Raw genomic sequence first — 14,771 nt, 5'->3', positions numbered from 1 at the left:
CCCATTAACTGCTATTGCAATGGTGCCCATAGAGAGATACCACTAGGTAAGAGGAAAAGAAAAATTTATACAGTTTTGTGTTTTATGTATTTTACTCATTTTACGCATTTTCTGTGGTTTGGGTATTTTATGTTTTAGTTTTTTTAACTTTCAATTGTTTAGTGGTTATATTTAGCCTGTAAAATGCAAAAGTCGTGACAGCTGGTCGGTAAAGTAGCAAAGGATTACTACATAATCAAACTTGAACTTAGGTATTGTGCACTGGCTAACATCCACATGAGCCTTTCATAATATTCACTCGTTTCTAAAAAGGTTTGACTCTTTTGACTGTACTTGTCAATATCAACTTACATATTTTACTAATGTGCCTGCGTACTACATGTTCCAGCATTAGGAACTATCCAGTCTGGTTGGAGACATAATTTCCTTGATTATTTCCAGCACTCATATAATTTGGATGAACTTAGTAAGTATTACAAGCGGAAATTGTAACTTTTTTATTTGCAAAAGAACAAAGGCTTTGTCCAGCTGAAATTGTAATTTTTGCAGAGATAAGATGCTGAAATCTTTTTGTAACAAGTCTATATTAAATACAGATTTTGTATAAGTACTGAACTAAACATGAAATCTTTTCTTGAAGGGTGAAAACTATCCAGTCAATGCGATAAGAAATATTTTTAACACTTGATAGTTATATTATAGATGCTAGGAATTTTACTGTCCGTTAGATTTATTTGATTTCACAGATACATTCGCAGAAACTCTCAGATAGATTTAGCAATTTAAACTATCTCCAATTACATTTTATTTACTTTGAGTGTGCTGTTGGCAGCATATTGACCAATTGGTAAATAATTAATATTATTTTTGTTTAAGCTTTAAAACCACCATGTTTATCTGATAATATTTGTCATCTTAAATTTTCCATCAATTCACCAGGTGTGATCATAAAAATTACGTTGTCATTTCGCTCTACTATAATTGATAATGCGGATAAGAACTCAAGCTATGAATGTAACTGTCTTCTTAGATTTAACTTTTAAAGTTAAAATATTTAAGGTTTCAAGAGCTTTGCATTAAAAATGCAGAACTTGCAAATCAGTAAGTTTCAGAGGAAATAAAAAGACTAAATAATAATGCAACTTCATCTAGCTCTGATTGCTACATCATGTAGAGGTATGCAAAAATACATTTGTTTTTATTTTGCGAAAAACAGTTATCTGCAAATTTTTTCTGCTTTTTGATGTTGGCTAGCAAGAAGGTTATGTGGTGATTCAAGGAAATGATACCATCATTATGATCTTTACTAAAAAAAAGCTCAGAGTAAACAAAATAGTAGCCTCGTTGGTAACAGTCTCGGGAATACAAAAGTTGTGTAATCACCACTGACGTTTATAATATTTTTGCACAACTCCTTTTAAGGACAAAGAAAATTACTTTTTTTCTAAAATCTATCAGTGCTACTACTACCGCAGTGTCACCACTTATCCTAGCAGCATCGGTTATTTCAGAGATTTTAATATTAAAAACTTTTGAACAAAGTTTTTAATATTAAAAAGTAAAAAACTTTTGAACAAAGTTTTTTTAACGCGTAGTTCAGTTGCATTTTTAAGCTACTTCACTTCTCCAGCTTTACTAGCTAGTACAGCGGTTTTGGTGTCTACATAATGTTTCTCACAAGTGTTGCAGATGTCACTTTGAAGAAATCCAAAAGCATGGTTAAATTCTGTAGTAAGTACAAGGTGGTACAACCAGTACTTACATCTTTATGCAAGTTCGGCATTTTTATCTACGTGTAAAATATTTCATGCATCTTGAAAGCAGTAAGCCAAAAGCCAAGACATTTTTATGCACATTTTTTTGCTTGGCTGTAATGGCTCTCATCGTGATGGGATCGTGATAGGATTTCTAACTTTTGTAGATATCACTTTGAGGAAATCCAAAAGCAATATTAAATTCTGCCATGAATATACAGTCGTATACAGCTAGCTTTGACGTTTTATTGCACTTTTACCCCTTGGCAAACTAAGTGTTTTTTTCTAGAAAAAAACACTAGGATACACATATCCTCGTACATAGGCACTTTGAGTCACATGGTCTTTAAGTTTTAATTAAATTAACAGACTACCAAATATACAGTTTGAAACTATTCAATATTACTTATATTTATTATACTTTTATTTATTATACTAATTATATATTTATTTATTATATAAAAATACATTTTATATATTTTTTACTATTTAAAAAAATTGTATAAGAATATAGACAAAATCTGCAACTGTATGTTGTACTCTTCTAAATTAGCTTAAACTATTTTCTTATTTCAGTCTCACGATCTTGTGGAGCACCAGACCTTGATGATCTTCCCATTCGTGTTGGCTGTATGGAAGACGCTGGGTACACATTCTGTAAGTGTCTAGAGCCAGGGTGTAACGCTTACGCTGATGGTCCTGTTTTGGGCACAGACAGTTCAGTAACAACAACATCTGCAGACCCATGGTACTGCTATGTATGTAATGACTGTGGCTGCTCAGCAGGAGATCTCATGGAGTGTTCAATTTTTACTAGCTCAAGATCTTGCTACCTTGGACGATCATCAACGGGCAGTAGTAAGTAGTAAATTACAAAATAAGCACTTGCTTAAGTTTAAGTTACACTTGAAATTGAGCTGGACAAATGATTTTAGAGTTTTTTAAAATTTTTAATCTGTTAGCTCTTGTTTCGTTTTATTAAAGAAGTTTGTAATTAAATGATACATATCTAAAATGGTTCTAGCCACCTGAATGGGCTCATCTTTTAGACTCTGTATATTTTTAGCAGCTATTTTTTGTACATATACATCTTAAAGTTAAAAAAAAATAGTAAATTGATAAAATGACGATGATAACCCTAATACTAAACAAACTACATAAAGACTTTTGATTTGCTTTCCGAGTTTTGGTTTAGTTTCATTAAAGAACAATGCTCTGTATCATGAGCTCTGTATTAACAGATTATTAGTAAGCTTAAGGTTCCTGGGGTAAAAGCAGTAACGGTGCATCTTAGGTCGGTAAAACGTGCATACAACGCGCATACAACGCGCATACAACGCGCATGCAACGCGCATGCAACGCGCATACAACGCATGCTCCACGCACATACAAGGCACTAGCAATGCACAAACATTGCAGATACAATGCGCACACACTAGCATCGCACAAAAAATGCATTATAGAGTTTGGGGTTGCCATAAACAAAGAGGTTGTAATGTTTTAGACCTGTTTTAAAACATATATTAAATAAAATACTTTGTTTAATGTTTTAGACCTGTTTTATTAACAGAATATAAATAATTTGTTGTTCATGCGTTGTTAATTACTTGTGTCGGCATTGTATCTACAATGTATGTGCGTTGCTAGGGCTTTGTATGCGCTTTGCGCATGCGTTGTATGTGCATTGTATGTGTGTTTTACCGACCTAAGATGCACCGTTACCGTAAAAGCTTATCATTTAGTCTCAGTGAGTTTTGCCCAGCCACATCGCTGTACCATCATTTAGAGTTTTAGCACAACTTTCTTTATGTCTGTAAAAGCCGGAAGACTATCTGTTGTGAAACATTTAAAATGAACAATGAGTAAAGTGAAAATAAACAATAAAACTAGGTAGTAGGAAACTGGCACAATTTCTTTATAAGACACAATTGTTAGTTAAGTTCTACTAAAAGGAATTTAAAAAGACACATTGAATTGACTGATCAAAAATTAATAGCTTTGCTTTTTACTCTTGCAAATTGATTATATAAATCTTGTTTTTTATATAGTGGCCCTGATAGCTTTTTATTCATGTTTGTCTTATTAAAAGATAGAAACAGATTTATTGCCATCGAGCAAATAACAATACTACTTGAAAAACTTCAATAAATTTTTGAAGGCATTCAAAAGTTTGTATAAATGATCTTATTATGTATATAATTTTATACAATAATATGTACTATAATATACGTATCAGTATGAAATATATAAATTAATGGTTTTAGTTGTAACACTGGCTTTTATAGTATTTCGCACTTGCGGTGTATCAGCATTGGAAGGATTGGAATTATCTGATGGTTGTGACACCTCTCAAGAAAGGGATATCTGCAAATGTTCAGAGAGTGGATGCAACTACTATGAAGAATATTTAGAATGTACAGCTGATGTGGCTGCTGTTGGCAAACCCTCTTTGTACTGCTATGCATGTGTAGACTGCCGGCAGGCTCTTGGAGAGTTAGTTAAATGTAGGAATATTCAGTCGTGTACACTTCAGATACAGAATGGTAAAGGTATGCTTGCTAACTATTATTAGAGATAGGCCTTTACTACATGTCTGTTGCTTTAAAAGTCAAGATAAAAAAACTTATGGAGCTAGGGTGCACAAGTTTAAATGACCAAGCATAAGCTTTGTATCACAAAATTTGTTATTTTTGTGTTAATTTACTCATTACAGACTTTTGCCAGTTCAAACTCATGAAATACACTTTCAAACAAAAGAATAAAATTATTATTAATCATCATTAGTGAAAAAACTTCTGGTGAATGGCAGCGATTAGTAACAACGGTTCTCCATGTAATTGTTTTAGCTATCAGCAGCCTATTATAAGATTTAGGGTTCGACTTATAAGATGATATTTTAAAATTAATTCTAGCAACATCTTGGACAACTTTGTCCATAAAAAATGTTGCTGTTGCACCTTCTTATAAAATAGTAGGTGCTTTCATGATGAGATGCGTAAAGGACAGGAAGTGTTTGGCCTATCTTGATGAAAATTGTTAAGTTGATGTATCGTCTCTTTCATCTTTGTCAACCCTATAATGAAACTTAACTGAGGACATGTGAAAAACAAGCTTTATTTTTCAAAAGTGGAAGCAGAAATTTTAACGTCAATTAGCACCAAGCTTCTATTTGCTTTAAGCTGTCGGCAGCAGTTAGTAACAAAGCTTCTAATTGGTTTAGCTGTCAGCAGCTGTTAAACTATTTATACAAATATGTATACTTTTTTGGCATTATTCTAGCAACATCTTAGGTAATCTGCGTGTGTGAAAATTTTCATTGTTGCATATTATTCACTTGATGGTTGCTGATTTTATACTGAAATACAGAAAGAAACAGGAAGTAGTAAACAATGGCAAATTAGAATGAAGTTTTATTAGGTTGACTTGATTATCTGTATCAATTTGCCAGACAACGCCAACTATCAACTCCTAATTTAAAAAAAACAGCTTGATTCATAAAAATAGATAGCTACCAGAGTTGAACATTTCAACTAATAACTTGATTAGTTAATATTATATTTTTAGTTAATAAATTTATTTTGGTAATAAATATTGTCACATCATATAAAGTAAGATGTTAGTTAATAAAGTATTTTTCTAAATTCAGATTACTTGTATTTCCATGTATCTCAGCTTTTTCTGCTTAATTTTAGTATCAAGATCTTGTGGATCTGATGAGGTGGACAGACAACTCCCTAGTAGTGAAGGATGTATATCAACACTTGATGGTCAAATTTGTAAATGTTCAACACTAAAATGCAACGTTTATGAAGAGATGACTGGAGCCAAAGCACCGGAAGATCATCAAAACTCTGATGACATATATGCAATGTTCAACCCTACAACATCTGGTGCCATGACCTTTCAACTTATTCCTTCTTTTTTACTGACTCTCCCTATCACCATAAACATACATACATATATATACTAACACAGTATGAACTTTTTATTCTCTTTTATAAAACCAAATTCCTTAGCAACACATCTTGCAACACATTTATATAAACATTTTAGTATCAATCTTGGCTATCATTGTTGACCAATAACTAACAACATTTTTAATTAGACTAATAGTAATAATATTAATAAGAATAGTAATAATAGTAATGATGCTAAGAATAGTAATAATAATAATAATGATGCTAAGAATAGTAATAATAATAATGATGCTAAGAATAGTAATAATAATAATGATGCTAAGAATAGTAATAATAATAATGATGCTAAGAATAGTAATAATAATAATGATGCTGAAGACAGCAGCAAAGAGTTAGTGATTGGTTGGCTCTAGTGAAAGTTGACACGAAGAAATATTAGTGATTTAACAGACAGTTTTGTTAGGATTGCCTAACATCTTCAAGAAGGTCAATGATAGGATAAATCACCAATTTAAGCTGTGATATAATTGCTAATAAAAATTGTAACAATAATAATCTAATCATACTTTTGGTCACACTTAGGGTACAAATACAGTATAATTTTAAATACTTGTAATATTAGTACCTACTATTCTGAGCATTACCACAATATTGCTCTATTAAAATCACACCAAGTTTAATAAAATGGAAGAAGAGACAGAATGGTGAAGTAACACTCATTATTACCAAAAAACAATTTGTTAGCAGAGCTTAAACAAAGTTAGACAACATTCACAGGGTTACACTGAATACAAATAAATGGCAATAGTTGACAGCGGTAGTGAGAGTAGATTTAAAAACATTTTATTTAATACTCTTAATAAGTTGCATATCGCTATCATAAACATACATGTGAAGACAATCCTATCCTTATCATAGGAATACATGTGAATATAACAATACTATCATTATAGGTATACATTTTAAGTGTTTCATATCATTTTTATGCGTGTATATGTGGAAATAATCCTAAAATTATAATAGTTGCACTCGTGACAATAGTCACATTATTATCACAGGAATACATGTAGAGATAATCATATTATTATCATTACAGAAATGTGTGTTGCGATAGTCATATTATTGTCACAGTAATACATGTAGAGGTTATTATATTATTATCAATAAGGCAACTATATGAGTATAGTAGTCTTATAAAGCTTTCACCTTTTTTATTTTATTGAACTGTAAATCGTGAAAGAAGCAAAACAAAGAATCAAAACCTTTGCAGCCTTAATGAACATCATAAACAAGTTGTTAGTTGAATTTTGTTCAATTTATGTTACAATGTGACCACACACTAATGATGAAAAACTTGACTGGCAGAATAAATCTTTTTGGTGATTAGAACTGACAAGCATCTGAGGTTAGCGACCTCAACCAAACATGCGAGAATAATTGTGAGGCTGAAGAAAAGTGACCTAACGACCAATGCATAGTCACAAATCATGATCATGCTTAGAATGCTTAGATTTTAAGCAGCACTAATGGGCACAGCAGGAATGTGAATACAGATTAATCTTGGGTTGTCCTCTTTTTTAAAATCTTCTTTGGGGTGTATTGTGAAGGAATTTACCGTGCCGGGACCGTGCCACCTTCACTGTTATATGCAAGCCAAGCAAATCACGAAGACTGACTTGTTATCAGACCATACAAAATATATTTATGTGGTAAATAAATTTGAACAAGTATAACAATGGTCAAGCATGCATGCATAAATAATAAACAGTATTGGTGTACAATGTCTATCGTATGCCGGGAGCTGCGCTGCTCTGTCTGCCTCTTTAACGCGTTCTTCCTTTTATGCTCTTCTTCCCCATTGGCTCCGCCCACCTGCAATTTCTGTTTCCCGCCGTAACGTTTGCCGCTACATGACCCGCTTACTTTGAGTCGCCTTTGTCCTTTATTCGACGGCCAGGCCTCCGGGCAAAAGGCGGAGGGCCAGCTTGGCCTGCCAATCGATCCTCATGCTGGCACCGGCTTTGTTTGTGATGCTCTTCCATCACACTCTCCCCCCAAGACTGGCCACGGGGCCATCCGACCGACGGTGCTGTTGAGCCTCTACTTCCCGCTGGGAGATAGTATCCTCCAGGAACAGGGCATCATGGATTTGATTTTGAACATTCCTAAGAGGCTTTCGAGCTCAGAGGGCCACCCGATGCCACCGGCGGCTATCTTCTAAGAACCGGTCGCAGTGGGCCTCTCGCAGCCACCGGAGCTCTTCCTCCTCAAATCGCTCTCCCAATCGGCTCTGCAGTTGGTCTGTTCTAGTTGGTAAGGTAAGCACAGACTGGTAGGTCTCCTTTCTTCTATGGTGGTGAGAAGACTGTCGGCCTGTGGCTCCAACTCTCTCTCTTTTCTAGGTGCGAGCCACTTTCGGCCTGGCCTCTCGCGCCGTGGCCCCTTCTGAGGTTGGTTGTCTTCTGCCTGAACTGCCGAGGCCCTGGCCGGCCTTTCGGTTGGTGTGAGTGTGGGCCAACACTCCCGCATAGGCAGGTTGGTTGCGTGGACTGTCCACGGCTGAGTTTTTTCATGTGGGAAGTTGCATCAACTCCGTAAGAAACACCTCTACATTTTTTTTCATTCGTCAGTCAGCGACAGCACGATATTAGTTTTTCATTTGTACCAGTATCCAGAGGTTCCAGTATTGTTTTATGCAAAAGCTATGAATTCTATTTTTTCTGTGAAACATGATGCTTTTTTGTGTTTTCTTAAACTTTTATTTTTGGTTTTTCGTAAGGATCAAATGCTATATCCACAGTCAAAGAAAATTTTTTCCGCACGAACAATCATAGTATCTCTGTGGGAAAAGCCTCAACATTCTCTCATCGTTCGGTCAGCCAAAGACGGTTCGAAACTCATTTTTAAATTTACACCAGTATCAAGAGGTACCAGTATTGTTGTATTTGAAGTGTTGATGGATAGCTTCTGGTGAACAGGCTTGTACTTCTTGGAGCAGCTGGCCGGTTGAGCCGCCCCAACTTTTTAGGCTTTTTCGGCAGTTAAGTACAGTCAAACTAGAATAGCTCATCCTTGGATAAAATGTAAAATTTGAACTCTAACACTTGGTTAACTCGAACGGATTTGTTTAGCCCCGTTTCTACACAATGATAAATCACTTTAGATAACTCGACCTTAACTTCGTTATCTCAAATAGTTATATGCCCAACGTCTACGGAAACGGTTGTTATTGCTGTAGAGTATCACTTTATCCCAAGTCATAGGAATAAACATCAACTTTTAGTAGTTCTTAGGCGGCATTATTATCATCATCGGCAAAAAATTCTTGTTAATGACTTTTATAAAGATTTGCAAAAGGCGAAGTTTTACCAAACATCCGCTTGGCAATGGCCTTCCGAAAGCGTGGAAACCTTTGGATGAACTTAAAATAAGATAGGAAAAATTTATCTTTGTTGAAACGCTTAAAGGAAAAATATGTTTTTTTATCTGAGCATTTTAACTGCGGTCAAGTTTAGCATATTTTAATCTGCAAAGATCTTGGCAGTCACATCACTTGAAACAAATCTCAAATACCGGTAATAGAAAAATAATTATACTTATCGATAAAATTTTTTAAAACTTGAGGTTGAGACCCTACATGGAAGAAACCTGTTGGGGGAGGGGCTTACACCGCCACCTCTAAACCTCCAGAATTTTATAACTAGTCGCCTAACATTGGCCGACTCAACTTGCAACTAAGGAATACAGGCCTGCTGGTGGAACAGTAACTTTGTTTTATACACACACACTTCTATGCAAGAATTGTTATTATTAATTCAACATATTCAGGATCTTTGCTTTGTTTTTTCAGTTCATAGTAGTTGTATTATTTCCAAATCATCTTTCATTGTAATCGTAACAAAACAGACTTAATTTAACTGTTATTTGCAAATTATTTTACATATACATTTAAACTCTTTTAGTGTTGTTTGGTTTTTTTAATTTATTTGACCTGCACAAAAAAATTCTTCGTTGTATAAAATTTGAAAGTTACAGTTGTTTGACTTAGTTTGAAAACTTTTAAAGTTGTTTTTGTTTTTTCCTCTATTTTATTTTAACTACACCAAACACTTTTCTCATAATGTGCTTTTTGAAAGTTGGAATGGCAAATGTTGTTATTTGTTAAATACAAATCATTTTTCTGTCCAAAGCCTTTTTATCTCCCGGGCAACGCCGTGTAGTACAGCTAGCACTAAAGTAATTGTAGGTACCTATAGTTACTAATGTTGACATAGTATTTTGGTACTATTTGTAATGATGGTGATTTTTACCTGAAAGTAATTGCATTAGATAATGACTATGGGTTTCTATACCACTCTATATACGTCTATTAATAGCCTACAGTATTTTCACATGCCAACACTGAAACCAACTGAAATCATAATAATCATACAACTGTATACCCAAAAAATTTTGATTGTAATCATAGCAAAATAGACTATATTTAGCCATTATTCTCTAATGGTTTCACATTAGACACCTTTACATTTATATTTTTCTTTTAACTTATTTCAATGAAACACTTCTTTTATGTTATGAAATTCTAAACTTGCAGTTGTTTGAAAACCTTTACAGTTGTTTTATTTCTTTTTCATTTAGTTTTCCTGCACAAAACCATTTCCTCATGATATAAAGTTTGAAAGTTAAAGTTGTTTGAAAAAGTTTGAAAACTTTTACAGTTGTTTTTATTTTCTCTCTTAATTTATTTCAATTACACAAAATACTGCTCTCATTATATGTGATTTGAAAGTTAGAATAGCAAATGTTGTTATATGTTAAAAACAAATCACTTTTTTTGTCCAAAGACTTTTTTATTACTCCGGCAACGCCGGGTAACACAACTAGTTGAAATACTAATTTTGTGTATTAGTTGAACTTATAAAAGTTATATTGTGAATATATTGTGAATAAGCAGAATATTGAGCACTTCTATGCAATAGAGTTGATCTGATGGAATTTGATGAAAACTACATAAACTATGGTAAAATAAAGCAAACGTGAAACAATTTAAAGTTAAAGACACAGAGATTTATTTGACTAAAATAGAACAGAGAGAAACAAGTAACAGAACAGCTAGTAAATAGATCACAGTCTGTGAGTTGAATGAGAACTCACAGTCAGCTCTGAGTAAAAGTCACAGTCATAATGAGAGAGCACGAAAGAAACTGGCTTTTGGTACTTGTATCAAAGCATGTAGACTAAAAGAAAATTTTGCTCTTTATCTGGTAGTGATCAAACTGGTTGTTTGTAGTGGTGGTACGTCACTTTCATACAGCTGTTCTGACCAACAACTGAAGATTAAAATTTTATAACTATGTAAGTCATGAAAGAAACTATCTACTGATGCTTGTATCAATGCCTGCATATCAAAACAAAGATTGCTCTAAATATCGTGATGATAAAAATGGTTGTGTATGGTAGAGCTATGTTACTTTCATCCACCTGTTCTGATTAATAGCTAAAGATAAACATTAGGGAAAACAGTAATCACTTGTTCAAAAAACTGCTGCTTTTTCTTTGAGGTTCAAAAACTGAAGTAAATATGTATAGGTAAGTCTGTAAGTAAATCTATATATATAAATATATATACATGTATATATAAATATATATATGTAAAAAAATTGTTTCCTCACCCCGGTTAACCCATTTGGGTGGTAATTTCTGCTCTAACTCGGGTCTCCAACCAGAGACCTGGGAGTTTGAGCACTCAACCGTTTTGAACCAGTAGCCCATTTGTCACTGCCTTGTCCTGGTTCAGCTACAGGCAGTGCAGACCTTGTTTGATCAGGCTACATCCAAGCCAGCATGGCTTTGATTATTGCACTCTTTATAGAGGTTATAGAGGTATATATATATATATATATATATATATATATATATATATATATATATATATATATATATATATATCTATAAACAATAAACTTTGAGAAATATATATATATATATACATGTATATATATATATATATATACATGTATATATATATATATATTTCCCAAAGTTTATTGTTTATAGATATATATATATATATGCATATATTTGATGGAAATGTACATGCTCAAAATGCTTTGCTTCTCTGTGGAGCAGAAAATGTCTTAGCAGTTATTTGTCTTAGTTCATTACTGGGCATTGTAACATTGTCACTTAATTGTACTGGCTACTTTTTGATAGCACTATCACTGTCACTTACTTGTACTAGTAACTTTTTGGTATTACTAACAATGCCACTTATGTGTACTAGTAACCTTCTGATAGTACTAACACTGTCACTTATTTGTACTAGTAACTTTTTGATACAACTAGCACGATCATTTAATTGTAGTAGTGACCTTTTGACAGTACTAACCTGTCACTTACCTGAGTTAGTGATGTTCTCATAGTACTAACGGTGTAACCTACATGTACATATATATGTCAGCAGTTTATAATAGTCTTCCTAAAATATTGCTTACAAGAATTCAAGTAAATTAAAGAATGCTAAATTGTGGTTTTTCATAACACCTGACTAAAGCCAAAAGAAAGATATATACATTGAAAAATACATCTGATCTCTTAGTTTGAGTAAAGTACTTTAATTTTGTGTTCCTATATCTGCATAAAAAGAAGTCTCCAATTTAAAAAAAAAACCACTTGTCATACAATTCTGGTCGTGATATATCCAGACTTTTTATGCCATTCAATTCATAATATCATTTAGTTGTACTCTGGTTGGTATGTTCATGAATTATGCGTCAAAAATTGTAGTGTATCTGTTTATATATGTTTATATCTATATATATTTCTCAAAGTTTATTGTTTGTAAGATTGATTGTCCAGCTATAGATATTAAAATTTTGGAATAAATATTCTGTACCGGAGAAGATTTGACCTCGGACCCTCCTGCCATTCACCAGTCTGACGCCTTACCCACTAGACTACAGAAATCGAATTGCTAGCTTGCCAATATGAGAGCAAATACCTAACAGCTTTGGGTATGACGCGGGTCATAGCCTAACATCACGAGAAGCATTATTAAACTGGCTAATAGCGAGCAACTCTCACTACTTCTCACTGTTTAAAAGACAAAACACTTTTCTCATGATACGTAGTTTGAAAGTTAGAATGGTAAATGTTGTTATACAGTATGTTAAATACAAATCAATTTTCTGTCCAAAGGCTTTTCATTACCCAGGCAACGCTGGGTGGGACTGCTAGTACAGGTACACATTTTACCAGTAATTAATTTCATTAGACTTTGCTCTTCAGACATTAAATTTTTGCTTCAGAACCTCCTTAGTAATCTTTGAAACATACAAACTCTTGAGAAAAAGAAAAACTTAATAAAATGATGTATGAGGCAAGTAGAATTATAACACTGCAAACAAAAGTGCAGCAAAATTGTCAAAAGACAGAATTTCCCAGCATATTTTATTTTAACAGATAAACAACAGGAAAGCCGCTTCTGATATTCAGTAGGTTGAATCAAAGTAACCCAGTTTTCAAGGCACCCCTTACATTTAATTGAATATGCCACCACTCGTTTATCAAAACATCTGAGAAAGAATATTGGCACAGTTGTAAAAAGTTGACATTATGCTTAAAGACTAATAAGGAAAAGGCTAAACTATTGGCAGGTTAGTTTAAACACTCAGCACTCATGTGTATACTGATACTGTATAAAGATAAGCTGTAGAGAAGATTGGCAGTACAACAAATTATATAGATTTTTAATGGTTCTCTTGAGAGGTAAACTCTATAGCCAACAGTATTTAGCAATGTTGCTACTTGATGGCATTTAAACAAGATAACAAAAACTGGCTAAACTAACAATAATAAATGATACATTTTTTCAGTTTTCATGTTACAAAGTTTTTAAAAGTTGCACAAAATAGAATGGTTGCTCCTATGCGTGTGAACATATAACAGACTAGCTGTTTGACAGGCGCGTTAAACCAAAAACCTTCTGAACAGCAGTTACACTATCTGCAATTATTTATCTTGTATTATTATTAGAGCTGCACAACAATTATAAAAACTAATCGCGATTAATAACTGGTCTGAACCAGTTATTCTTCAATTAATCTTAGAATTAACTTCGCATAAACTTGCATTGAAAACAAATAATACAGCTACATACAAATCAATTATATTTGAGACAATTATTGTTAACAAAAGTACATGTTATGTACAATGTATATAAGTTACAATGTATTAATTATTATGAATATGAAAATAGTCCATGAAAGTCTATAGTTAAGCCAGCCAAAAGTTGAGGCAAGATAGTTTATTTACATTATCCAAATGAAGAAATGCCCTCTGCCTACATACAATATTGCCAGCTTTAAAGAATAGCCACTCACAGGGGACAGTAGTGGCGGTAGTCAGTAGTAGTAGCTATCGTCTGTGACAGCCAGTGATGAATTCTGATGAAAATTAGTTAAATGATATTTAATGATGATATGCTGTGGTGGTAGGCAAATTCTGTTTGGCATATATTGCACTTCACATTCTTGTTTATGCTTCCAACATCGTCATAAAATGCATCAGCTAGTACAGAGGACATTCTTCTGCATCCATGTTCCAATAAAGTGTCAATTGTATATTACTATTATTCCAAAGCTGAAATACGATTGTGATTTTTTGAAAAATCAAAATACATGTATAATTTACCTAAAAAAGTTTTTAAAATATAAACAAAAATTAGACTGCAAAATATTAAATAATACTGAAATCGCTTTTGTTGCCATTACCTAAAACATGTTCAAATAACTAACGGCACAGTGTGAAGGATTTTCCTTAATACCTACGTATTAACACACCTGCAAGAACTCACGGGCTATAGTTTAAATGCTGTCAGGCTAATATTAACCCTAATATTTAAATAGGCCTACATAGCTACACTAAACTGTGATGAACAGTGTTAGCGTAGCCACATGACACTGGAAGGATGACTTCCTGGTTATTGATAATGCCCACAGCTACACTAAACTGTGATGAACAGTATTAATGTAACCCCATAACCCCGAAAGGATGACTTTTGTGTTATAATTGCCCCTTCAATAACGTAGTCCTATGTAAT

At 33.3% G+C, this 14,771-nt stretch overlaps 1 protein-coding gene across 1 annotated transcript in view; it reads left to right on the top strand.

Moving 5' to 3' along the window:
• Positions 1-5,759, top strand: part of LOC137398579 (uncharacterized) — a 75,581-nt gene extending 69,822 nt beyond the window's left edge. The window contains exon 7 of the mRNA XM_068084737.1: positions 5,447-5,759. Within this exon, the coding sequence (XP_067940838.1) occupies positions 5,447-5,724 (278 nt within the window). The 3' untranslated portion in view covers positions 5,725-5,759. The remainder of the gene's footprint in view (positions 1-5,446) is intronic.
• Positions 5,760-14,771: the final 9,012 nt, after the last annotated feature.

Source organism: Watersipora subatra, chromosome 6, assembly GCF_963576615.1.
Source record: "Watersipora subatra chromosome 6, tzWatSuba1.1, whole genome shotgun sequence".
In the NCBI taxonomy this organism is placed as follows: Eukaryota; Metazoa; Bryozoa; class Gymnolaemata; order Cheilostomatida; family Watersiporidae; genus Watersipora; species Watersipora subatra.
Note: the sequence above shows the minus strand (reverse complement) of the source record. Positions and strands in the feature narration are given on the sequence as shown.